Below are 27,976 nucleotides of genomic sequence, written 5' to 3'. Positions count from 1 at the left end.
GAGAGAGAAGGTGTGGGGCGAATGGGAGTCTAACTAGACCGTGAGCTGTTGAGAACTCAGAGACAATCATTTAAAAAAGGCACCTCAGCACCAAAAGAGCCACAACTTCTAAATTTTACTATATAGGTTTATTACCATTTTTTAGGGTCCCAGAGCAGCCTGCCCATGTCTGGATGATCCCATTCCACTCATGTATCCTAGAGTACAATGCAATAGCAACATTATTGCCTTTATAAGTCTACTTCATTCAGTATTTAACTTTTTGGTGCTTTTGAAGATTTTATCCAAGTGACATAGGTGTCGAAGCCCCGTTTTCAAAAGAGACTTAGACACTCAGAAGCCTTAGTCCTTAGTCCCTTTCAATGAGACATAGGCTTCTACATTCAAAAATATGGTTTTGGCTCCTACATCACTTAAAATGCTTTTGAAAAATTTTACCCAATAGTTTAAAATGTTAAGTATTCTTATTTTATCGGTTAAAAATGAGAAAACTTCAGAAAAGAACTTAGAATCACTTGTTTTTTTAAACAACATTTCTGATTACCTTTTTAAAAAGGACAGCATTTAATTAGCACAATAATGCACTAGAGGCTCCATCTGACCCACTCTACTGTTGCCAGGCTGGAATTCTGCCTACTGGATCTCAAGGGGCTGATTCTGATCATAATACAATAATGTCAATCAAGGGTAACTCAACTGAACTCCAATATCATGAGATCAGAATCAGGCCCAGTGAGTGAAATCCTGACTTCACTGAACTCAATGGCAAAACTCCCATTGACTTCAATGAATCAGGATTTCACCCCTTATCTACAGTTCAACGATTAGCCATGGGAAACATACGCCCTCCTCATTTTAAAACTCAAATATCAGTGACTCCCTTGCGCCCACTGCACTAGTTCAGATTTATGGACAATTGATAGTACGTGTTGATAAGCTTATATCAGCTATATATAACATTTTCAAAATGTCCAGTGGGTATATTGTAGCAAGTGCAGTCGAAATGCTACTACATATATATGTTGGTTGTAGTTAGTTAAAACATTATGAGCACAAAACTCTCCTTTGATAAATATAATCGACAAAGAGCGGTTAGCTAAAGTTATAATACAAACAGTAGCGGTTAATTATCCTTAACCTAAACCTCCTCGTTAGACATTAATTGACAGTTATTAAACATAATTCCACAGCAGAGTTTTCTTAAAATGAGACACTTATTTCCCTATGGATTTAAATACCTTAATTCATGTCTCAAGCTGCCATGCAAAACAAGCTGTCCAAAAATAAATGATTCCCCTGCTTCACTCAGCAGAGAGAAAACTGCCCTGTCCCCTACTGCTGATAATCAAAATTCAAGTTTACTAGCTACATAGCTCTTTGACTGACAGCTAGTTCTTTTCATATAAAAAATTCTCAACAACAACAAAATCCTTCATATAAGGGAGAGTTGTGCCTTGCCATCTCCCAAAACAGCAACCTTTCCAAATTCCCAGTAAACAATAAACACTTCTGTAGGTTTTCCTCCCTCTTCCTTTCCATGAGCAGCACCAGTTCCAATTTGGTCTAGCTGCACAACAAATGTTATTATATTCATCAAGGTGTTCAGATTAAAGCACAATAACTTAGCGGTATGGAGAGAAAAACTTAATTAGAAAAATATATTTATTAAATGTGCACATATCAATTGCCACACTCTCAAAGATCAATGTTAAATGAGCATTTAATGAAGATCTGTGAAGAAGTGGTGAGACTGAAATTCTGGCACCAGTGTCCCTTCCAAGATAGCACTCTGCCATCCGCTTGAAGGAACAGCACTGTTTCCTTGAGGCAGCTGACGCTTTCTGCTTAACCTACAATTTTTTCTACCAGTTCTAAAGAAATGATAGAAGCATTTCAGTGATTTCTATTTTCCATAATAATACAATTCTGCTACTTAAGGGATTTCCTTCAGTAAACATTGTCAGATGACCAGTGTTAAGATGAAGAGCTAAGCTACCATAAAGACCCCAACTTATGTCAAATCTGATTCTGCGATTATCTGTAATCTATGCTCCCCTCCCTCTATGGAGTGAATTACACTGAATGGAAGGGATAATTCTAAAGGAGACAATACAACATAAAGCCTTATCCCACCATGAACTAAAGTGGCTGCCTTTTTTCAATTTAGTCAATGAGGCTTAGCACCAGAGAGAAAGAAAGAAAAACATTGAACACTTTCCAACAATCTGCACAACACACACACTTTTTAGTGTTTCTATAAACCTAAAATATAAAATCCCATTTCTTTACAAGACAAAGGACAACCGCAACTTTGATTTTGCAATGATTAATGGTTGAATATCAAAAGATCGACTCTTAAAGATGACCTAAAAAGGAAAACAAATGGGGTCAGGCCCTTTTTTCCCCTCTTTAAGATGCATAAAGAGAGGTCTACAAGATTCCCCCATCAAAGAAGTTTTTTTCCTCCCTTCTGCCTTATTATTTTGTCTACCGTGTTCTTTTCCTGGAAGTTTATAGAGGACTGGCAGAATGACTAAGATACCATTCAAATAACACCTTGAGTGAAGAAATTACTTCTATTCAAATTGTTCACAACTCTTTGAATTAAATAGACATTAAAAAACATACTAAAGCAGGGGAGGAAAAACTCGCCTTCCTAAAGATTCAACCACCCTTCTTTGAATTCATATTCCAAATATGTAGAAAATAAAAAATAACCAGAACTTCCCACCCCCTATAGAGTCACACTGATATTTTTCCCCTAAAAAATAACAGAGCAAACATTCTACTTTCTCCCTCCTTCCCTCTACCATCCACACCAATATACCTACTAAAAACAATTTCAGAACATAAACTGCAATCTAACCACAATTCTGTCACAGGATGAAGACAATATGTACACTAGTGAAGGAAATATATATACAGCTGGACTAGTTTTCCTTCTATATATGCATTAGCTTCCAATTACTAGGTTGAAGCACATCATAATCGTGAACCCCACCTTCTTCTCGGCATACTTCAATCTTCTGGAATTAAAAGATTTCACAAAGTAACACACACACCAGTCACCCAGCAGCTAGTACGCTAGTGTTTGCTAGCTATAAAAAAATCTACCTGCCAAGTCAACAGCCAATTGATTTCCTTGGTTTAAACTGGACATTTTCTATCTGGGATGTCACCCAAGGTGAGCACTGTGAATATTGATGCTGCTATAGTTCTGGCTGACTTGCAGTTTCCATTATAATAAAGCCTTACCGTACATTCCCAGAGGTTTTATAACTTTCCTGGGCCTTTAAAATTTACTCCAAGTTGAAACCTGTCAACCAGAAGCAAATTTCCCCTGCTCCACCCAAACAAAGTGTATAAACCAAAATAAGTAAGTTGGTCTCAGAAGGTTTAAAGTTCTGCCTTTTTAATTATTGGGGATCAGACACCTTGTATAAGCTGAGTTTACTGTACACACCATGTGATCCTTGTATCCCTCCATTCCGCTCTCCCCTCAGAAGCTCCCTGTGTACCATTCTCCCATCCCACTGTATTTCAAAGACTCTCCACAACTCCCCCAATCACTCACATGCCAGTGGCTCGGAGTACTCCCCATTCAGCTCTCCTCCCATACCATCCCCCCCTCTCCCTCCTCCATAACAGAGACTGTGTGAACCCCCATTCCCACGTCCCCCCATGCCATTCATTCCACACACACACTGACATGCCAAAGGCTCTGTGTGCTCCCCCTCTTTCCTCATACCAGGTTCCCCCATTCTCCATCCCATGGCAGAAACTCTGTGTTTGCCCCCAATCCCCTCTTTCCAATCATGGCCCCCATTCCAGGTTCCCCAATCACCCCCCAACAGGAGTTGTGCCCGAGTCTCCCTTCTCCCAATTCCAGGGGTTCCGCGTGCACTCCTATTTCCCCCATACCAGGGTCCCCCATTCTCTTCCCCATGATCAGGGCTCTGTGTGCCCTCCCATTACTCCCTCTACCCATTCCAAAGACCCTCTCCCTTCCCCCATAGTAGGGGTTCTGTGTGCTCTCCATTCCCTCCCCTGCCCCATGGCAAGGGTTCTATGTGAACTCATTTCCTTCTTCCTGTTTCCACATTCTCCCCATGCCAGGGGCTCTGTCTGTCCCCCTCCCCAAGGCTGTGTGTGCCCCATTCCCCCCACCATTATTCTACTTTCTGTCTGAGACCTATGTCATTCAGGATGTCAACATGTTAAACTCTATTGGCAAGATGGGCAGAGAGGAGCAAGGGTATTGTTATGCTAGCGGGTGTTAATGGATGCCCTCAACCAGTTGTCTGATCCACAGACAACCACAGCGCTGCTGGAGACTGTGGCTGTGCTAAAGACCTGGCAGGAGCTTCCCGAGTTCTCCATCTTTCCCCAAAATCAATAGGATTCTTCCTGGAGGCAGTATTCAAAAGTTATCACATTACAGACGGACAGACAGACAAATGCCATTGAGTTGAGTGTAAGGCCTTTGAAAACTCAGCCAATAAAGACACTTAGAAGGTGCATTTTTGCACTCTTAATACTCAATATTTTTAAAACGAAATATGAGAAAATTCTCAGTTCACAATCCAGTTTGATGGCATTTGGATATTTTGACATTTAAGGTACCAGTCTTACAAATGACTCAGCGTGAGCAGGTTCAAAGTGGGAGCAGAGATCCCTACCTAGAGTCTGCAGGATCAAAAGTCAAAATTAGAAAAAGGCAGCTATATTAAGCTTTAACTGGCTATTAAGAATGGCTACTGTACATACATATGCAACTATTTTCCATAAAGATTTTACAATGCATCTCACAACACAATCTTATTTTACACAATAAAATGTTGTTCCAGTCCATTAGAATATTTAATACATCCTAAACATCAATTATCCAGTGATTGACTGATTAAATAGGCCCATCGCAGCACTGAAAGGACCATCCTATTATTTCAAACATTTATCTATATATTCAGGCTTTCAGACTTGGTTGAAAAACGTATAACTTTTCATAAACTATTGTATGGTTGGTTTGTTTTTTTGGAAGAGTTTATTTCCTTTTTTTAAGCTGAGGAATGGAAAATATTACAGGCAGAGTGTGGGGGGGCAGGGGGGTTAATAAAACACAACCTTAATTTTAATAGAAATGTTGATGTATTTTTAATTTCAATTAAAACTTTATTTAAACATTTTCCTACTGAGCTTGGAAGCCAAGCACAACAGTATTTTGCAAATACATGAGAACAAGAAAGTGCAACTGACCAGTATAGTTTCATTATCAAAGTGCTAAAGGGAGGAAAAGAACTGAGGAAGAGTAAGTCAGATGTTAAAAACAATTTCCTTTTCAATTATCTGATATTGTTATTAGTAACAGTGCAGAGAAAATATTTTCTATCAACATATTTGACATGGGACTTCATATTTGGAAAAATGTGGGTACTCACTATCTTTGATCTTCAGACCAATTAATTTTATTTCAATACTGTCTCTTTAAAATTCTAGGAAATACATAAAAGACAAAAAATTAAAAGCTCTTATTATGTCTTTAAATATACAACATAACCTCTCTCTGAAGTTCTGCCTAAGCAGGGATGTCACCACATTATAAGCTTAACATTACATCTGTCCCACACAGAAAAATTGTCCCTAATTTTGTCACTTACATAAGAAATGCAGTACCATGAAACTGAAGTTATGGAAAATGTTATTTAAAACTAAAGAAATTACACCCATATCATTTTAATAATCAAGTGCAATGAGTTTAAATAAATAAAGATCTATTAAGACTCCAGAACATTAACAGAATAAATTGGTAGAATTAAAAACTCACAAATGAATACATTTTAAATTCAAGTATTTGAAAAATCACCTCTTTTTCTACTGATCTGTCAGGACCTGAATTCTGATTTTTTAATAAAAGATTCGATCACATTAGAATAAATTAATCATAAGCAAGCAAAAGCTGGGTTCTTGATACAGATCTAGTGGTATGTTATGACACTTTCTCTCAGCAGAAACCCAGAACTGTGAACTCAAAAAAAGGAGTTTCAAACACTGTTCTAAAATGCATTTACATTGCAATTTTAAATCTACTTAAGTGTTCTGTTAATGCATAGGCATCTACAATGGTTTCCAGGCTATGCTCAGATTGTGCAAACAGTTTACCAACGTGCAATTTTACTCAACACAACTAGTCCTCCTGAACCGGGACTTAAACATGCTGTCCATGTTAAATATTTATCTGTGGACTTAAAAAAAAAAAAAAAAAAAGGACTTTTAAGCCAACCATATTCCTCTTAAGCAGGCCTAGACACAGGAGAAATATGTTTTTGTCTTCACTGGTAATCCCATGGAGAAACTATTAGACAGAAAGATACAGACGTCTGTTCTACCTGGCACGAATAGCAAAGGAGTATATTCTCACACCAAGAATGAAGAGATTATGTGAAGGAATAAATTTGCCACATATAACACCAGAGAAGAGAGCACAGATACGAGGTCCCTGAGAGGATGGCGCAAGACCAAGCAGAGTTTTGGGGAGTCTTCTCTATTGCATGTACTTTATGAAGCGGTTTGATTTGGTAGCCTTTTACACCCACTCTGCAGAGGTAAACAGCTACAAAAAGTGCAAGGCAGTGTAGTATAAGGCCCCAGGAGAGAGATTTTGAAACTGTAGATAGCAGTCCACAGACTCTGTAGCCATGGTTTCCAGTAGGAATATTTTTAATCCAAAAATATCATTGTAATCATTTTTAGATTTTTTAAAACATTTTCTTCAAATATCTGCAAAGTCTTGGAACGCATATAAGCAGAATTTCAAGTGTTACAGTCTTTGGGGTTGTGTGTGCCCATCTGACACATACACATCATTTGTGCATTTATACAGAAGATAACTCAACTCCTTTGAAATTACAAGGTAAGTAATTCTGATATCCACATGAGAAGAGAAAATGATTTATCTTGTAATTCTGCGTCTCTCAAGTTATAATCTTGCAGGATTCTCACACCTGAATCTTGGCTCCATAACCAGGCAGAACTTCCCTATATGCTAAAGGGTTTTTTGGTTGGTTGGTTGTTTCTAAGAGAAGTAGTAGTGGGTGAGAGCATGGGTCATTCCACAACTAAAGCTGCATCTCACTACACAGAGGCTAACAACCACCTTTGCCATCTGAGGTACTTTCTTCACCAACAGGTCCAACATAGTATCCAAGAGAATGGTAACCCTATTGGATTGGAGTTCCTGGCCCAGCTTTCTCAGTCATAAGCCCTTCTGGTTTCTACCAAACCAACTCAGTCTGCCAATACAGCCAGCTGTTTAAAAGAGTTACAGTAAAATCAGTTCCTCAAACAGAGTTGCTGTCATGGCACTCTTTTGCAGAAGAGATATACTTGGCATCAGAAGAGCCCCGAGCTCTTGTGACCAAGTAGGAATCATTGTCTCCCTGCTCCCACACAGTTAATTGATCATGGCATGCTGACAGGGGAGCCTGGAGCATCAACCAGGGCTCAAAAGGCACTGACTGACTGTATAGAGACAGTCAGTGCACGCGGAATCAGGGATACCAACATCAAAACCAATATTTATGGCCAATGCTTCAGAAGCTTGGGGTGTAGACATCTACCTTGATGTTCCCATGTGTTCAGATTGTGCTGACAGTTCCAATAATTCTAGATACATGTAAGTTTGCTATGATTTTCCTCCCCTCAAAAAGCTCTTCTTTTCCTGCAAGGGTGGGTGAAAAAGTCCACTAAAAACCCCACAAAGGCTTTTATTAAATGAAACAGAAAACACTATGCGATTCACTTTAAATGAATTATTCCTCAAGCATAAAACAGGCACACATTGTCCAAAATGAGAAGTTTGCAATTCTGTAAACAAAACACAATTGACTCCACAGTTGACTAATTAGTAATGCTTTCCAATTTTATATTTGCACTGAGATACAGGTATACTTTTACCAACCTCTCTGATTTTTCAGCACCTACCTTATTACAACAATTTGACCAAACCAATCCAAGTGTACTAAACATCTGCTCGATTTATGTGGAACTGACTGGACAAGTCTTTCAAAAATTGACAAAATTCTCAGTCAAAATGACCTGCCTTCTGTGATTTTAATTCCACAATTTCCTATTATTTTGATGTAACAATTTGTGACAACCTCCTTCACAAACAAATATGGGTTAAAAATCTAAATCTTCAATGTCAAATGAGCAAGGAAATCAGGTTAACAATTCTTCAGCCTTACTTTTGCCTTTCCTTCTTGTTCTAGGCTCAACCTACACTACAACCTTTGTATATAGGATCACTAAAATTGGCAAGAAATGCAAAGGTCCTCTGCGTTGTATTTCATATTTTGTCCTTTGTGTGGTTCCAGTTCTTTTTTGTTAATTAATTCAAACTAGATTTTCACCAAGACCAGGAGAGTGATGTCATCATTCTGTACGTAATCTCTCAAGTTCTTCCAAAACCTCCTTCAATGCTTTGTTAAGTTTAGTGTCTCTCTTCATGAAGCCCTTTGTAGCAGTTTCATAGAATGCACCCCCAACACGGTTAGAGACAGTGTTATGCTAAGATTTCTACCAACCTTTGTTGGAAAGCTAGGTACACCATTCCCATGTTTATCTCAATCAGCCACGAGGCAGATGGTAGTTGTGAAAGAATTTTTTAACTTCTGCTGCATTACGTTTCTTCACAAGTTTTATGTAATGTGCTGAACACCTACATGTCAGAAATTTAGGCTGCCTGCACCAGATAAGTTCTCTCATCTTTTTTCACTATATCTTCATTGTCTGAACAAATAGTAGAGACCTCCCTGTCATACTTATCTCTGTATCTGTGGATGGCATCATCGTCAAAATGCACACAACATTCTGCAGTTTCTTTACAGAGACAGAATCAATGGCATTCAGCAGGAACACATTTTCTTTGTATGCATGTTTATAGCCAATTATAGGATCATTTCTCATGTTTGATCAGGCATCTTCATTAATGTTGATTCTTTTATTCTTTCTTTAATTTTTTCTCTATTTCTTCATTTGAAGCATCTATTAATAGACCTCTAAGTTAAAATCTGCCAGTGCAGACAGCTCTAACCCCAAGCCCTGGCACACAGTGGCTGAAGTCAACTCAGTCTTATCTTTCAACAGCTTCTCCTTCAAGACCCTAAAATCTTCAGAGCTTTGAGGACTTTTGCTTGTCTTCTGCTATGGAGCTAAGATTCAGGAGTAAAATTCCTGCACAGATGGAACATTTAGGGAAAAAGCACTTACCATGCACCTTTAACCATCTCACTTGAACTCCGCCCACTAATTCCCCCGGGATTTAGTCTAATATTCCAAAACCTTTGGACAGCATCAAACCACCACTTTAAAACAAAACAAAACAAAAAAATAAAAACAATCTCCCAGAGACATGTTTCTTTCCCTTTCCTGCCTCCAAAGCATAGCATACCCACACTCCAATTAGACCAGCACAACTCATAGGTTTTAAGTCCAGATACCTCACAAGTCATCAGATTTTCAGACGTGTATGGTATTTCTGAGTACCTCAAATTGTTGGTTGTTCAATCTGAGACATTATAAAGCGCCCCAATTTTCATAAAGTGCTGAGCACACACCCCCTGAAAATGTTATTTTATATTATATATAAACATACAATCACTAGGCAATCAATTTCAAAAAGCATGACTGGGCCCTCTTGGTTGATATTCATGTTACAAAAGTAAAAATCCAGGCAGAAATGAAAATGTGGCATCCCGAGCCAAAGACAACTTACCACTCAGCTGGTAAGTTGGCAATTCAATTTACAAACCTGGATTCCTGCATTTTAATCCTTTGTAGAAAGGTGATAATATATGAGCAATATGAAAAGAACTGGATTCAGATCATTAGAGGTTCACGAGCCAAACACATGAAGCTCTGGAGGCCGTCCAAAACAAAATCATGCCTAGGTGGTGATGTCCGTTCAATAAAAATTCAATGTCATAATTATCCTCTCACTTTTTCCCTGAAGAGTATTAGTAATCATAACTGTAATGTTGCTCAGCCAGTTACATTAATGCTGTGAGAAGACAAATAGGGCCAGCAGCCAATCACTGTGCCAGGTCATTGCCTGTTGACAGATAATGTACAATTATCGAGCATTTAGTAAATGAAGTGAAAAATTCAAACACCCATCTCTAAACAACCTAGAATAATTCCTTTAAAAATAAAAAATATGGTTTTAATAACTTTGCTTTGGCTGTAGCTAAACAAAAAACTGAAGGCTCCTTTTTCCACATCCTTTTCCTTTTTTCCTAATGACAACTGGGTACCATTTATTAAACTGGCAAAATGCCTGGGCTGTATTAAGCTGGCAACAAAGTAAGGTGTTGGCCTCCTTTAAACCAAATCGCCTCTTACAAACAAGTAAACATCCATTAAAAAAAATCTAATGAGGAAAAAGAAAAAGTCAGATGGTGAAATGCTGCAACTTAACTCACTAACATATCTGAAGTAGCTGAGAACTCCCAAGAATAGTATAGTTGAAGTTACAAGCTAATTAGACACTTCTTGTGTATTCTATGGCAATGGGTGGGTATTGGGATTAGATTGAAATAAATATATTTACCTGCAGATCATTATTTTCAGTCCTTTTCTATATTTAACACAAAATAAAGTTAAAAAAAAATCTGCAACTAGTTAGCCCATGTAGAGACAAAACACTGTTTTCCATTCACTATCAAAAAGCCTTGTGCTTGCAACTGAGTATAGAATTCTCAGTCTGCAGTAACAACTCTAATCGGAAATCTAGCAGAAATTTGCCAACATGCTTTTTTGGACAACTTTAATCTGTTTTCCCCTTCAGAAAACGACAACTGCATCTTCACTAATTTATGGTGAGAACATGAGTAATTAATCCTCTTTAAAAGGGTGGGAAAGGGGCAGAAGAGGTCACCATCAACAGTGAAATGCAACTAGACTAGGGGAGAGATTGTTACATTTATATATCCTCTGATACAAAAAAGAAGGAAAAAAACCAACCTTTGACTTTAAAAAGAGAGACGAAGAGAGAAAAGAAATAAACCACAGAAAGCTTCGATAAAAATCAACTCTGATACAAAGACATGACAAGCTCTCACACACTGAACAATATTGGTCTCGCTCCAGTAAACTGGTACAGTGTTAGTGTAAGCTTGGAGTTTTTCTTCTTGTGGATGAGAAAACCTATTAGGGGAGGGGAGAAAGGAAGAGAAATGGGTACCTATATTGCTTAAAAAAAAAAAAAAATCCCAAAATCCAAAAGAGATGTACAGAGCTAGGTGATGTCAACCAAAATTTTTTTTGGCGTTCAACATGTTCTTCTAAAAGATATGTCTGTAGCATATTAAATAGTTTAGACGTAGTGTGAAATTTAAGGAAACAAATTTATGTCATTATTTATTCATTTTTAAAATAGCCCCTTACCTTCATTCTGAAAGCAAAACACTTTGATTTGAGCCTTTTCTTGTGGCCTGCACATTAAGCAGAATGGGAGAAGAGAAGAGAAGAGAAGAGAAGAGAAGAGAAGAGAAGAGAAGAGAAGAGAAGAGAAGAGAAGAGAAGAGAAGAGAAGAGAAGAGAAGAGAAGAGAAGAAACCAAAGCAATACAGAAAAATCCTCCACCAACCTGTTGCTGTGGATACTGTATTCCTCCCAGGGCTCCCGAGGTCCGTCCCTGCATTCCCATTGGATATCGTTGAGCTCCAGGAGGGCCATATGACTGCCCCGGGTATGGACTGCTTTGCTGTGTCTGGGAATGAGGGTTATTGCCCATTCCATACAACTGAGGTCTCTTCATTACCATTGGATCCATTGGGCTGCCCTGTTATTAAACACAAGCAAAGATCTGATTTAAACATACTGTAAGAAGAAATTAGAAACACCCCTTAGTGTAGCACAGATTATATCTGCATTTATTCAGCACAGTGAACCTTTATTTTGAACACATCCAACAACGATTCGACATACAAAAATGCAGTGAAGTGTAGGGCTCTACAAGCAGCATGTTCTAATTTTCCCATTCATTAGAAAAGAGTTTTGAAATATGGAAATGGGACTTAAAATCAGAGATATGACAAAAAGATTTTGCACTCGTAAGCAAAAAAAGAAAAAATGGCATTTACATTTTCTATTACCTCTGCAGGAGATTTAAAAAAAAAAAATCAATAAGCACACTAACATATATAATGATTAGCAATACTGTCTTTAAAGTATTCTTCCAGCTACACCAATTTCATTTAGGTGTAAAAGACACAGTCTTGGGCAAAAATTTTAGCCTGGAAAAGGTGGCTCGTTTTCAAATTCATAAAAGAGATGGTGGAAGAAAAAGGAAGTTTTGAAGGAGCATTAAGCGTATGATATGTTAGATTTCAGAGCCTTTGCATTGCAAGAATGTGCATTAATAAGCTTCCAAATCATAATGTGAGTCGTAAGCCACATTTCACATGAAAGTCAATTTGCTTCCTAGCCAGACCTCAGAAAATCCAGGACTGGAATGGTTTGGGTTTTTTTGGTTGGGTTTGCTTGTTTTTTTGGCAGGATGTACCATGCATCTGAAGAGTTTCATCACTGGTGTCAACCAGTGTGTGACACCTTAGTGTAACCTTTTTAACTAGTGAGGACCAACTGAATCAGATCAAGAGTATAAACTGTCAAGTACAGCTTTACCATGCTCCTACAGTGCTGAGCTACAGCATCTATCCTCTACCTCTTAATTAATGTGCATTAATTCAAGGTACAGAAAAGTTACACTTAAAGAAAAAAAGCCTAACACAATATTAGCTTAATTAATGGCAGGGTTTTCATAGAATCATACAAAGTAGAAAAGGAAAAGACTTATTAGTTTATCCAGTTCATTTCCCCCTGAGTGCAGGACTTCTCTACAGTATAATTTCTAAAATTTTGACCAATCTAGTTTTAAATGTCTCATGGGGTAGGGCTCCTTTTTGGAGATTATTCCACAGCCTAACAGGCTATGATACCAATATGTTTTTCCTGATACTCAATTTAAATTTTCTCTTTCTTAATTTCATCCCACTACTGCTACTTACACTAATTTTTATTTCTTTATGTTTACATCTGGCAAAAATCGGCAGGGTATATCTCCTCCAAATTAGTCATTGCTTAGCCAACCGTATATATTTAGTTATTTTCATCTCTTTCCTCACAAATAAAATCACTCAAACCCATAATTTTTATCACTGGCCTTCTGCAACATCCCACCTATTTGGCAGTATTTTTCTGATAATGAGGTATCCAGAACTGAATGCAGTATTCCATATGTGATCATACCACAGCTGTGTAGAGGGGAACTGTTACTTCTTTGTGACATGCCACCTCTATGCAGTTATTTCAAAAGTGCATTAGCCTTTCTTGCTACCATATTAAACTGAACGTTCATCTCTAATTTGTGATTCACTGTTGCTCCTAGATCTGTTTCACAGGGTTTCTCTTTTTCTTTAGATATCTGACATTTCAAATTATTTTTGCCAGATTATTAGCTTGCATTTGTTTTCAAATTGAGTGTCATTGGGTAATTTTCTGTGCATATTTCATATGTCTCTAGGCCACTATGTATTATTACTATATTCTCACTATAGCGTTTGCAACGCTTTCCAATTTAGAATTATCTGTGAATTAATTAAATTGACGTTTCCTCCCCCTTCCAAAGCATTAAACAAAATGTTATATAAATCAGATTTAACAACACTCCCTGAGCTTCTTTCACTAGACTCTTCCCTTACTCAAAACAATGCCTGTTACCCTTCGTTTTAGGTTATTTCTTCCAAGTTTCAATCCACTTGACAATGTTCACATCCAAGCCAATTTCAAGTGTAACATTTCTGCTACATGGTATCAAATATGGGGCTAAATGTATAGGCTTCATAATTAGCAATTCCTACAGTTACAGTTACCTGACACTTTCCATTATAAGACCCTATTTTCAGTTAATAGAATCATAGGGTTTGAAGGGAGCACAAGGGTCATCTAGTTTAGCCCCCTGCCAAGATGCAGGATTTGTGGTGTCTAAACTATCCAAGATGGATGGCGATCCAGCCTGCTTTTGAAGGAGCTTCCATAACCTCCCTAGGCATTCCATTCCATTATCTGCTTATAACTTTCAACTAAGTTGCTTATAACTTTGCCAAACCTTAACCATTTGGACTGAAACTTTCCGGAGAGGGTCTACCTGAGGCTGATTTTTTTTTTTTTTTAATTTGGCAAAAACAGTTCACCCATTTCTCAGAGTGAGGTTGGGGAAAAATACATTGGTTATGTTAATGTTAAAAATTCTTATAACTTTTTCACTGAGAAGCTTTAGTACCTCCATGCTTTGGCGCAGGAGCTTGAAATTTGCCCAGAAAGTTATCCTAATGCCTTTTGCTCTTTCCATGAAAAATCGCCCAAATTTGGACACAGGACTGGAAGCCAGGGAGGGGGGAAACAGACAAGGAACCAGGGGGAAGGTAGTGTGTGTATGGAAGTGGAGAAGAACTGGACAAATGGAGCCATAGGACTGACTGAATAATGAGCCTGAGACAAGAAGCTGGGAGGGAGGTGACGGGGAGGAGACAGAAGAGACAAGTCTCTTCACCATTCCTCTGCTGTCAGCAAATATCTGTGAAACCCACTGGCAAAGTATGTGTCTGATCCCCCTCTTCTGGCTTGTCCACAAAAGGATTACAACTTATTACTACTATCAGTTACTTTGTAAGCTCAAGAGGCAGAGAAGCGTGCAGTGGCACTAGAAGTTTCAACACCTTTGATGAACTTTGCAGGTGTCAATATGATTCCACAAGATGAAATTTCTGTTTTTTTTCAATTGGATTTTTAAAAACCTAGGAAGTAACACACACACAAAAAGCTAAAAGAAAGATAAGCTTGCAAAGTCAAATACTCAAAAGTTAAGAAATGCCAAAATTAAGGTTGTCTGTGCAAACTTATTTTGGCCCCCTTGTACATATGCATTCCGATACAGTCTTTAAATTACATAACATACTATTTTTTCCCAGAGGACCCCGTCTCATTCACGGCACAGGATAGACCTGCTGTAGGGAGGAATCAAGGTTGTGTAGTGAATGAGGCTCTTGTACGTAGGACCTCTGCCTCCCTCATTTGCTGCAAAAGCCAGAAGGTTTGCAGTAAATAACGCAGGAGATTATAGGAAAAGAAAGGATGGTCTCATGGTTAAGGCAGCTGAATGCTACCCTGGAAAACCGGATCCTATCCCTGCCTCTGCCACAGAGTTCGTATGTGATGTCACTTAAATCGAACTCTTCCCAGGTGATCACTAATTGTGCGTTCCTTATTTTCTGGGTGCCTGATGTGAAATCCGGGGGTCTGGTCTGCAAAAGTACTGAGCACTCAATGCTGCAACTGAAATCAATGAGAGCTGTGCTTTGAACACATAAAGTGCTATACAAAGGTACGTGCTCAGAAAAAAATCAGGTCATAAGCATCTTAAATTGAACCCCCAAAATTAGTGGACACTTTTGACCTTAATCTCTCTATGTCTCAATTCCCCATTTAATAATAGGAATAACACTACCCCCTCATTGCACAGGTGTGTTGTGAAAATTAATTAATGTTTGTGAAGCACTTAGATACTATAGTGATATGTGCCATAGAAAAGCCCATGAGAAAATTAGTAATTAATAATAAAAATCTTGTTTCTGGCATTTTCTAACTTCGGAATGCTTCACTTTGCAATCATAACACTCTTTTAATGTATTTTTGGATGTATATAAAGGCTGTGTCCCCCTTCTTCCATTACTATAAAATAGCAAGTTTGTCGAGCAAGATTTGTTCATTTATAAACCTATATTCAAAGTTCCTTTATCCTTTTGGAGTTCAGGTATTTTTTTCCTCTGAACATTTGTTCCATTAGTTTGCTAAAGACAGATGTTATAGCAACAGAATGACAATTACATGTATCACTCATTTTCTGAAGATCAGAAAAATCTCTTCTTTTAGCCAGATTTCCCATACCTGTTCGCCAACACTTTTCTTTGTCAGCAATACCATAAACTTATCTAATTCTTTCAAATACTCAGAAACATACACTCTCAGAAACAGCTGACGTGTACGTTTACACACTTTCCAAGTACTCACTTACCTTCTATCAAAAACTATTTTATAAAGCTTTAATTACTTCTTAATTGGCCAAACTTATTTTCTTTATTTTATTATAAAAATAATAATTATAAATAAAAATGATAGATTTTAGTATTCATTAATTTCATCTCACCTCCTTTATTAATGGACCTAATTCTCTCCAAGACTATTTTCCCCCTCGATACTTGGAATAAAAACCATTTTACTGCTTTGGCTAATATTTGCTTATTCTGCTTGTCTAGTGCCCACATTTTTTTTCTTGCAAGCCTTCATGGACTGTATTTTTCTTAAGTTTCCCCATCCTCTTTTCAATTTTTAGTGTAGGTTTCTTTTAAACCTCAGATATTTATTCAGCTCCTCATAACACCATATTGTACAATTCTTGTTCTTTGCATTCTTCTTTAGTGGTAATGTAGCCTATAGCATCTTTATTATAATGTCCTTCTTATGTCAAAAGAAAAGGAGTACTTGTGGCACCTAGGAGACTAACAAATTTATTTGAGCATAAGCTTTCGTGAGCTACAGAGTTCACAAAAGCTTATGCTCAAATAAATTTGTTAGTCTCTAAGGTGCCACAAGTACTCCTTTTTGTGAATACAGACTAACATGGCTGCTACTCTGAAACCTTCTTATGTCAGTGTCAGATCACGTTTGTACACATGACTTCCAGACTCCAACTGCAACAAGAGCGCATATAATAATAATCCCGACTACTACTCACCCTTGAGCGCTTTAAAAAACACCCAGGGTGAAATCCTAGCCCCACTGAAATCAACAGGAACTTTGTTGTTGACTTTAATGGAGCCAGAATATCACACACACCCATTTTTAGATTAACAGTCTAGGTACTAAAACAGAAAGAACGTGGAAACTGCCCACTGACTGAAAGGGTTAACTGAGAGCTACTCTTCTGTGCCTGCTATTTCTCCAGGATGCTCAAATGCTAAACAAAGCATCAAAAATGTACAAATTCAGCACGTTTTCATGAGCAAAAGTGGCGCAATTTTACACTGCAACCTCTTATAAACTCTCAATTTCACCAGTATCACCACAGTCTTCCCAGTCATAAGGAAACTATATAAACAAAAGCAGATCCTTGCCCCACTCCCCAAAATGTGAAAAGATTAAATGTTACATTGACCTTCCCTTCCCCAATGTACCCAGAGTACTATTAGAGGTCCTTCCTCCACAGGGTGGATTTGATTTAAATCAAACTGATTTAAATCATGATTTAAATCACTAGTCAGGAAGACTCAATTTAATCATGGATTTCTACATAAAAGTGCATTCTTGTTGGTTGTTACAACCTTAATACATATTCTTCACAACTCAGAGACAGATGAGACCCAAACTGGGTCTCTTTTACCGCCTGCTGCCATTATAGGTTTTCCCTTCTAGTGAGAGAATGGTATGGTAGATCTCAAATCAATGAAGGCTACACTCAGAAAGACCTCAAGACTTCTGGAATATGCTGCTCAAACAGTTTCATGTTTGTTTCTACTGCCTGACCCTCCCTTCTCACATTTATCTCCAGACTTTTTCTCCTTGTCCAGATCTATTCCACCCCCAACAATCTTCTATTCATTGAACTTTTTGAAACTTTGCACTTTTAGAGAGAGGTAAGTGACTGACTGTGTGTACACAAATTTGCAGAGGGACAATAGGGTTGAGGTCTGTTACTTCTCACCTCTATACATTATTTATTTATTTATTTATGTATTTAAAAACACTTTTGCTATTAACAAGCATGTTATCTCTGGAGACACAAATTCACAGTTTGAGAACTACAAAACTAAGCATCTCTGATGGTATCTTCTAGACTTAGCACTGAGTCCCACTGGGTAGACAGAAAGATTATTTAGGTTAATCTATACAGAAGCCCCCGGAACCCCATAAAATTGGGTCCCTAATCCATGAACTACTGAAACTCATTTACAAAACTTTTCTTAAACATTACATGACTATATTGTCTCATACTACAGAATTAGAATTTATAATCCCTATTCCATGATGAGATATCTTTGAGCTATAATGTGTCTTAATTAGAACTATCTTTTGATAGGTTTTTTCCTCAAAAAGCATTTTATCAAAAAAATCCAATCTAAATAAAAAAAATCAGATTTTTTAAATTTTTTTTTTAAATCATTGCTTTTTATCCACCCTGTTCTTCCATCACAATTCCTGTGGCGTGTACTAAGTTAAGTTTTCAACTGGTGGTCAGTCTTGAACTACATGCTTGAACAACATTTCCTGGCAGCCAATGTCCTGCCTTTAGCCTCAAAACTTTCTCTCAAATACACGCAGAAAGAAGTTTAAGGCTATAGATGGCACTTGCCTGAAAATATAGTCTCAACTATCAAAGCAGACCACTAGCCCATATGATGTCACAAGATATCTCACAGAGGTGTTCTAAGACAGGTGAAGAGAAAGCGCCTCCAAACGGGAATGGCAGAATTCAGCAGGGATGGAATGAGGACCCTGTACACAGATGAAAGTTCCTTTATTTTTACCCTAGCTTTCTTCACGAATGAGCAACAAAGCTTAGTGGGCTCCAACTCTGCATAGCTCTTACATCAGGCAGACAAAGTGGTTCACTAGAAGAAACATGTTCACCTAAGATAAAACTGCTCTTCAGAGTGAAAAAGTGCAGCTTTTTACAAACTGGTAAAAAAAATGTTCGTTTTGATGATTATGCCAGCGATGCAAATTTTAAGTGACTATGGCATTAGGTTCGTGCTGCCTCATTTGTAACTTTAACAAATCAACATGGGCCCAGTGCAGTATATTCTGGAATACGTTTGCCCTCAATTTCTCACAAGTTACCATACACACTAAGTTCACCACCGATCTGCTGCCACAACCTCTGCCTCTGTATTAAAAAGAACCTGCTTCTCCATTTGTAACAAAGCCTGAAGCTGCGAAACCTTACAGTGAAGACAGCTGACAATCAGCTCCCAACATTCCAAGATAAGCAGGCATGAAGTTCCCAGCTCCAGCTCATGTTATGAGTTTTGAATGAGGTATTTATCACAAGAGGTAATTACAACTATTCATTACAATAAAATGACACAGGAGGCAACTGGGGAAAAGGTAACCCATCCCTAGATTATGGCTTAATCTCTGTTGAATACTATGAAGACTTTCCAGACAACGTATCTAAAGTGACAAAAAAGTGAGGACGATATCAAAATATAAAAGGTGTGCGTGTTTTAAATATCCATTTAAAAAACTATGTTGAAATTTGGAATTATATAGTTAAGCACTGAAAAGTCAAGATATTACAGAAAGTTTTCATGTACATCCTTAAAATCTTACTTTGCATTATTAGACTATTTAAGAAGCAGGAAATCATCTGCTTTTTTATATATCATAATATCTTATTTAATCCCTTACTAAAATTTTTTTTAAAGTACAAAAATCTCAGCTGCATAAGGAAACTTAGAGAGATGTCACTCAAAAGACAAAGGGGCAAATTCACCATGGGTATCAGTGAAGGCAAATGAGTGATATAACCAAAAGTATCTATTTTACCTGTCTTGCAACCTCTGCTTACTGCACGGTCCCAGCTGCAGAGGGCCACCCACAAATATTCTTCCTTGTTTAAAACAAAAAGAAAAACAGAAAAGGAAAAAATTGACACCCATCCCAACACACCCCCCCACCTCAACAAAAAACACTCTCCTACCTCAAAAAAACAACCACCACCAATATATCATAGATTCAAAATACAGGACATTTGCTTATTTTTGGCTACATGCATTTTCCCCAACATTCTGCTAAAACCATTTAATATTACTTAAAAACTGGAGGATTACGGGTTCAACCATTTCCTAGCTATTATTTTGGAGGCGGATAAAGCTATAATGCCTATTGAGAGAATAAATCACAACAAAAACAATGAAGAAAAGAAACCTGTTTTTAATGAACCACATATGAGTTGCATCTTCATGTTGTCACTGGAAGTGCAAGCAAAGGTTAAAACAACATTAAAAAGCAATTATATACATTTATCACACCCGATGGCCAAAACAATCCTACGGGCTGAGACAAGTTCATGTGACAACACAACTTAGTACTAATACCCTTTGAGTTTTTTGGTTTTTTTGCTACCAAAAACTATTAACAATACTGAGTGAACTCCTGGCCCCATTGAAGACAATGGGAGCTTTACCATTGGCTTTAATGAGGCCAAGATTTCAAACCCAGAAACCTACCTCTTCCTGTCAGCATTTTTTCCTCATCACCCACCTAATCATCTCCATTTTCATTCAGGAGGACCCAAAATTACCTTCCCCCACTTATAACTGCATATTTATTTCCTCCACTAACACTGCTTTTCTTTGCTCCAAAGCATCTACCTGTGGGGCCCATAAATCTGCTCTGACAGCTGCCAATGTGCTCTTCAATGATACAAAAGTATCTTCTGGTGAAGCAGAAACTAAGATGATTCTGAGCCTCAACAGTGGCCAATGCTGTGGTTCAGCCAGGAAAAGAAAACCAATTTACATAAACCCACAACTGCAAAAATTAAAAATTCCAAAAGGTACAGGTGTGGAAAATTTACATTTACACAATTACACTATCTTCCTACCTTGAAAAATTAAAATTAAAGAAGTCAGTAAATCTGGCCACTACCTTACACACACGTAACCAGGTGAAGAAAAACCACAAGTGAGAAAAGCAGGTAGCCCAAATAAAAATGCATCTATAATTCAGCAGAGACAATGAACTTTCCGACCTTCCCAGTCATCTTCTAAAGACCTACTATCTGGGTTCAAGGCACCAAGACCTCCTTGAGTGGAAGCCGACTTAAACCCATTTATTTTTTCTGTGTTTGTACAGCACCTAGCACAATGGGCAGGCTCCTAGGCTCTAGGGGAATACAAACAGTAGTGTTCAGTTCATGGCCAATGGCTCCCTAGACTGGAGCTTGTGACCTCATCTTCCTCTCTGCTCCCAGCATATCCACATAAATGGGTTCATGGAAAGGATACTATAGCTGGGGAAGTGTCCTGATTTGGCTTACACTCCTCTTTTTCCTAACTAGTCTGGCTCTTGGGTTGAGGCGCTCAGCCTCTGCAGCAAGTAAATGCCTTCTCCACCCTACAAGCCTGCTCTCTGCTTGGTGTCTGGAACTGAGGGCTGGTCTATACTACGGGAGGGAGGGGAAGATCGATCTAAGTTACGCAACTTCAGGTAAGTGAATAACGTAGCTGAAGTTGACGTACTTAGATCTACTTACTGTGGTGTCTTCACTGTGGTGTGTCGACGGGAGACACTCTCCTGTCGATTCCCCTTACGCTTCTCGTTGAGGTGGAGTACTGGAGTCGACGCTAGGGCAACTGGCGGTCAGTTTATCGAGTCTATATTAGACATGATAAATTGACCCCAGCTGGATTGATCACTGCCCGTCGATCCGGCCAGTAGTGTAGACAAGCCGAGAAGAAGAAGAATTCTTTCACCTACTTCTTCGTGAGGCTACACTAACATAGGTAATGGGAAGGAGGAACATTTACTAAGAATGGTAGCTGCCAGGCAGGAATCAGACAGCAGCCTAGTATAGGCTGAAAGGAGCTCATTCCCTCTAAAGAGAAGACCCTGCAAGGAAGAAGTTGAGTATGAGGAAGCATGTATAAAATCTTGGTGATTATCTAACGAGACGCACAGAAAAAAAACTATCACATTTTAAGGAGAAACTTGCTATAATTAAATGATATCCAAACAGATCTGGGGATATTTTCCCAACTGTTTGATCTTGTTGGGGAAAACTTAATGGTTAATGTATTTTCATTGGGGGGGAAAGGGAGGGAAAGCAGGCCGAGTTAAGGAAATGACAACATCAACACTGGGGAGAACAGCATACCCACAAAAAATTATGGTACTACGATAGTAACTAGGTCATAAGCCTAAAGTTCATAGTTATCTGCAGATTTTTCTATTCTGAGTGTTATATATAGTTCTTTATTAACACACACAAAAAAGTATGCTGGCCATATATCCTCAGCATTTATGGCAAATTATTAATCAAGTCCCACCTGAAACAATTTGTTAAATTGATTTTAATCACTGGGCCTCTCATGTGAAGCTTTGTATAATCAGCATTTCATTTACAAAATTAATTGCCTGATTGATTCTCAAGAGGCAGTAGCTGTCATTACACTGCTGTCATAACTTTTGAGTAGGGGTGTCACAACATGGAATTCTGACAGTATGAAAGGCACTTCTATTTAAAAGTTGGAGGTGGGGGGTGAAAATAAATACAGTGATTTCACAGAGTTGCTCTTTGGTCTGAAAGAAAGTAAAAAACATTACTTGCCAGTTTTAGACTGACTCCCTGACTTCCTTCCACTGAATTAATGGACTAATCTACTCTTTGGCACTCCTTATTCAGGAGCAATGTCCAATGTAAATCAATTATATAATGGTTTGTGACTGGGTATAATGGAGTTGTTGGTGGATATAGGTGTTAATCAGGGGATAAATAAGTACTAAGGTTGTTTGTGGAGTATAAGTTTCCTAACTTTCAAACGTATAGGGATTTTTGCATATATATTTTTCCTGACAAGGTTGTTTTAAATTAAACAAAGAATGCATATATAATTTACAACCCTGCCATCACAAAATCTCTTGTCCAAAAATTCTTGCTTTTTCAGGAAGTTTTCTAAAATGTCATGGATATATATTCCACTATTTCACTCAAGAAAATTAAAACTATATTAAAATAAATTTAACAAAGCTTCTAAATTCCTTGATTCACAACTGCTAGGCTCCTGGATTAACAAACATTTCTGGAGAGGCAGTGTGGTCCAGTGGCTGAGACACTGAATCAGGAGACCTGAATTCTATTGTTGGATCAGTCCACCAACCTACTGTGTGAGCATGCCATGTCACCTTTCTGTTTCTCAGTTTCCCTTCCCACCATGCTTCTCTATAGTCTGTCCCCATTGGCAGGGAATGGGGTTTAGAGATTTTGGGAAAGAAGATATCGGATACTAGGACCAGGTCACCAAGCTAGGAGTTCAGAAAGGATATATAGTGGAGGGAGGATCTCTGGTTTGGGGTCCCCCCATATTTAAAGGAAAAATCATTGTTATATACTACAATAATGAGTTTAGGATTTTAAAAGCTACCTTCACAAAGAAAAAATTATGGAAAGTTTTTTTTTTTAAAGGTAAAAATGTAAGTTTTCAGTAAACCCTTTGGAGAATTTTACAGTCTTCTAGAAGCTGACCTATTTCTGAGGGCATGGCTACACTTGCAGATATAGAGTGCTTTGAGTTAAACCAGCCATCGGAGAGTACATCAGGGAAAGTGCGGCAGTCTGTCCACACTGACAGCTTCAAGCACACTGGTGTGGCCACATTTGCAGCACTTGCAGCAGCATTGGGAGTGGTGCATTATGGGCAGCTATCCCAGCATGCAAGTGACTGCAACGTGCTTTTCAAATGATGGTGAGATGGGAGGGCGTGGAGTATGACAGGGAGTGTGTTGTGTGTATGTGGGGGGAGAGAGAGTGGGTTTTTGGGGGGGCTGAGAGCATGTCAGCATGCGGTCTTGTAAGTTCAGACAGCAGCAGACCCCCCACCCCCTCACCTCTCTCCCTCTCACATACATAGCATTCCACACTAATGGTTACTTTGTCTCGGAGCAGATAATCATCCGGCTGTCAGAAACAGAGCTTTGAAACGGCATATCTGCATTCCTACAGTGAGTTCAAAACAATGAGAAGAGTGGCCACTTTACTTTAGGCGATTATGGGACGTTTCCGGAGGCTGATCAGAGCACAGTAATGCAACACCTCGTCCACACTGGCGCCGCGGCGCTCCAGCGGGGGCGCAGCAAACATTATTCCACTCACCGAGGTGGAGTACCAGCAGCGCTGTAGCCACGGAGACAGAGCGCTCTACTTGCCTTGCCAGTGTGGACAGGTAGTGAGCTAGTGCGCCCGGGGCTCCTTTATTGCACTATAATTCGCAAGTGTAGCCAAGCCCTGAGGCAACTCCAAAAATAAGCTCAGCTTCTCAGAGTCCTATGCACTAGATCTCACCAACTGCTCTCGAATGAGACAAATTTGAATGTTCTAGGCCAGGCTGTTTATGAGATTAGTGTGACAAAATATCATGGAGGTAACTTTTCAAAAAGTGAATTATAGCCAGTACCGGGATATATACTAAAACTCACCAGAATGAAGTTCCAGGATTAAGTCTAAACCTGAATGCACCAAAATCCAGTGGAATGTAATGGCGTGAATAGTAGCACCCAAATTCTAATTCTGACCAGTGACAGTCCATCTCTCATTGCAGCCCTCCACCCTTGTCTACCTTTTCTCTCGGTAGGTAGGCTTGCTCTCTCCCAAACTTTCCTACTGTGGCAGTCAGCACACAGTACTTCAACATGCACAGGATGCTGAGACCTATTTTCCTTCCTTGACCTGCTCCCCATCGTTGTGAGCCTCAACTTTTTCAGGTGTCCCAGTGCATGATCAAAGAAGCAGTAAGAAGAACCTCAGTAGTAGGCAGGTTGCTGGTGTAAAGTTAGGGGGACCCAGAACTTCAGATTGCAGAAGAACCAGTAAATAACTTCCTTTTTCCCCCGCAGTAAGAGGGAAAGCTGTTCAAAAACGCATGGCCCCAATGACAGAAGTGGTGGGCAGAATTTTCAATTCTGATTAGGTTTTACTTGTAAATATCATTTTACAACTCTGATTAGGCTGTTAGTTTCTGAACAACCCTTCTGCCACCCAGCCACAGTAAGACCATGGAGAGAACTGGAGATCCATTTAACACCCACAGTGAGAGAAGTGGTAGCACAGTGAGGTTTTATGGGGGAGTATAAAGTAGAGACCCATTCAACAACCTCCTGCCTCACAGCAGGTGGTGAGTTCTGGTAATATTTTCCCATTTTCAACCCTAATTTCATATTTTTTTCCATAATCGCCTATTATCTAAGAATGGCTTTGATTAAAAAAAATCTTTAGCCAGAGATAATATGCAAAATTCCTAAAAAATATTTTTAGGCTGATGGGTGATTTTGAAGGCAAACTCGGCCCTATAATGGAAACCCTATTACAACTTCAACTATGAAGAGTCTACTGTCTCTTCACATTTATATATGGATATAAATTTTCCCCTCCCCCCCAAATATTCTGCATGTTATTTAACTTCCTCTAAAAAAGGAAAATTTGGGGGCTTAAGTAGTTTGATGGTCTAATTTTAAAATAGTAATTGCTTCCTTTCCTTGGTTCGTATGGGGTCCAGGTCAAAAGTGATAGCAGCTTTCACCAATTGTTGGCTGTTCCATGCACTTTAATAATACATTGGTGGTGTCAGTATAGTTCCTATAGTGAACAAATGATCATATCACTAAAACCTGTTGACCCAATTAACAACCATATTAGCAGTCTCAGCTGAGAGGCCATGGACCGAATGGGCATGGATAATGAATCGAAAGATAGGCCCACCTGAGCAATGTTTAAGCACAAGATATTGTTGACTGGGCTGTCCATGCTTTCCCTACCCTACAGATATGCTAACTCACTCTGTCAATGCTGGCACCTGTCATGACTATCAAACTAACTTTCTAAGACAAAGAACAAAAACATCAAAAGCAGATAAGTATCACACCAATTTCACTGTGGTTTAAAGTGTTATAGACAGGAAGTGGATTTCTTCAACAGCCAAAACCAATCACCAGAATGAACAGGATTAGGTACAAGAGGAGGAGATTTTTCAATATTAATTTCTCACATTTTAAAATGAAGTAATAAATCTGAACAAATTGAAACACTGAGGAAAATCAAGTCTTTACACTGTTTTAGAGAACACTGTGTGAGGAAACCTTTAATTTACACTCACACTTACAGAAAGCTACATCCACACCAGCTCTTTTGTATAATGTAACTGATTTCCAAGTATCATTTTACAATTCTGATTAGGTTTTACTAAAATCTTGTTTATTAAATTGTTTTCTTTAGGCATGTATAGCTGCTAATTTGTTTCCAACTAACTCACGGGTATCATCTGAAAAGATTACATTGCAACAGTGAAACAACACACTTGGGATCACACTTCATCTGGATTTTAGAATTAAAAGGACTAATACTATACAGTTGTAAATTTCCCTTTAAAAAGAAAGAGGGGTTATGTTTAACAGTATAGTTGTAAAGCAAAACAATTATGGTATCTTGTGTATATAACATACATACTCAAAGACACACATGGCAATACTTAAACACCTAAAACACTTGGGGATTTTTTCATAGCTGTTCAAATCACAGTTTCTGCTGTACGCAACAAACAAACAAAAAGGAAGAAAGAAAAAAAATGCAGAAATGGCTTACAGTTCATTGTACCAACAGTTGTGGTATGCAATGAAATCCATGAAAAACAAAGGAAGCAAAAGTGCAAGGTTACTTCGTCTCATTCAAAGAGATATGTGTACTGATTAATATTCACAGAGATGCCACATTACAAAAAGACATCTTTTTCAAAAGCCTATTTTCAGAGATTTTTCAAAGGTTTTACCCATGACTCCCACTGACTTTGGCTAGTGACAAAACTTAAAACTCCATGTGTACAGCTCTGAGTTACTCACAAGCCCCTTTGTTTAACAAATGCATGACTTCTGTGCAACTTCATTCTAAACGTTCTCAATATACTATAATTGTTTTTAGTATCAAACCCTTTAAGAAGTCATTCAGGACCAACATGCAAGATATTTATTTGAAGTATGCAAGAACAGAAAATATAATCCTTATTCCACTTTGCATCTTCCACCTACTGTAATCAGTTTTAACTAAATAAATATGGAATGCCATTTTACAGGGTCTTTATTCAGAATATATACCATTTTTAATTGCCTCTTTCTTGCTTTATTACTGTTGGGGAAAAAATATTTGACCTTCATGCCTACCTCTGCTTATTTATCAACCCACAAAAGGGCCCAGGCATGGGCCTGAGTTTTGAATCTGAATTTTTGCCCCTTTAATGGAAAAAATGGAACTTAAGAGGAAGATGACAGTTGGGAAGGAGATGGAACACTGGGACGGGCTGGTTCCCTGGCAGTTGAACAGGAGGAGGAGAAGGAGGAAGAGGAGTGCAGGAAAGGTACCATCACAGCATCCATCGCAGCTAGAAGGCCAGGAGGAGGAGGAGAGAGGCGGGGCAGAAGAGACGGTGGGAAACCAGGCCACACGTACGAGCAGGATCATGTCCGAGACAGTGGACATGACAGAGGTGAAGAGGTAACCAGCACTGTGAGGGGAGACAGACCGATGGGCAGAAGGACAGTCACCTCATGGGGTAAGTGCCCAGCTCCACATTACTGTCTCTGACTGCACTAAGGGTGGGAGTAAGTGGGGGGGCTGTACAATGGTCTCCTCTATACCATTTCCCCCACTTATTTGACTCCACACCACCAACCTGAGCAGAAGCCCCAAAGATATCCTGCCCCTAACTGCACCTGGCTTGACCAGGTGAGACCCAGTTCACATCAGCTTGTGCTCAAGTCAGGGGTGGATGCCTTCCTTGTTCCTCCTAAAACCAGACTCCTACGTATGGTGCTGGGCAGTAATTAGTTTGGCCGAGATGTAAACAGGTTTGGGTCAAAGCTACAAGTAATCAACACACCTGGAAACTACTTCATCAGGGAAGTCTTCTTTCTACATCTGCATAGTTATGTCTAGAAAACTATAGCTGCGACAGCCACTGCAGGAAATTCAGGAGATAGTGAGGAACAGAAGGGGAGACAAGATGTACACTAAGACAAAACCTATTACACCGCCACATATTATTCCACCTACTGTCTGAGGGAGTGGATTTCTTAAAGCATCTCTCCACCACAGAAAACC

The 27,976-nt window shown here is 38.7% G+C and overlaps 1 protein-coding gene across 17 annotated transcripts in view; it reads right to left on the bottom strand.

Annotated features, from left to right (window-relative positions):
• Positions 1-27,976, bottom strand: part of ARID1B (AT-rich interaction domain 1B) — a 408,038-nt gene that overhangs the window by 363,342 nt on the left and 16,720 nt on the right. For all 17 annotated transcript variants that reach the window (XM_075126832.1, XM_048844164.2, XM_048844156.2 and 14 more), the window contains exon 2: positions 11,642-11,836. In XM_075126832.1, the coding sequence (XP_074982933.1) occupies positions 11,642-11,836 (195 nt within the window). The remainder of the gene's footprint in view (positions 1-11,641; positions 11,837-27,976) is intronic.

Source organism: Caretta caretta, chromosome 3, assembly GCF_965140235.1.
Source record: "Caretta caretta isolate rCarCar2 chromosome 3, rCarCar1.hap1, whole genome shotgun sequence".
NCBI lineage: Eukaryota > Metazoa > Chordata > Testudines > Cheloniidae > Caretta > Caretta caretta.
The sequence above is the reverse complement of the archived record's forward strand: the minus strand, read 5'-3'. Positions and strand labels throughout refer to the sequence as shown.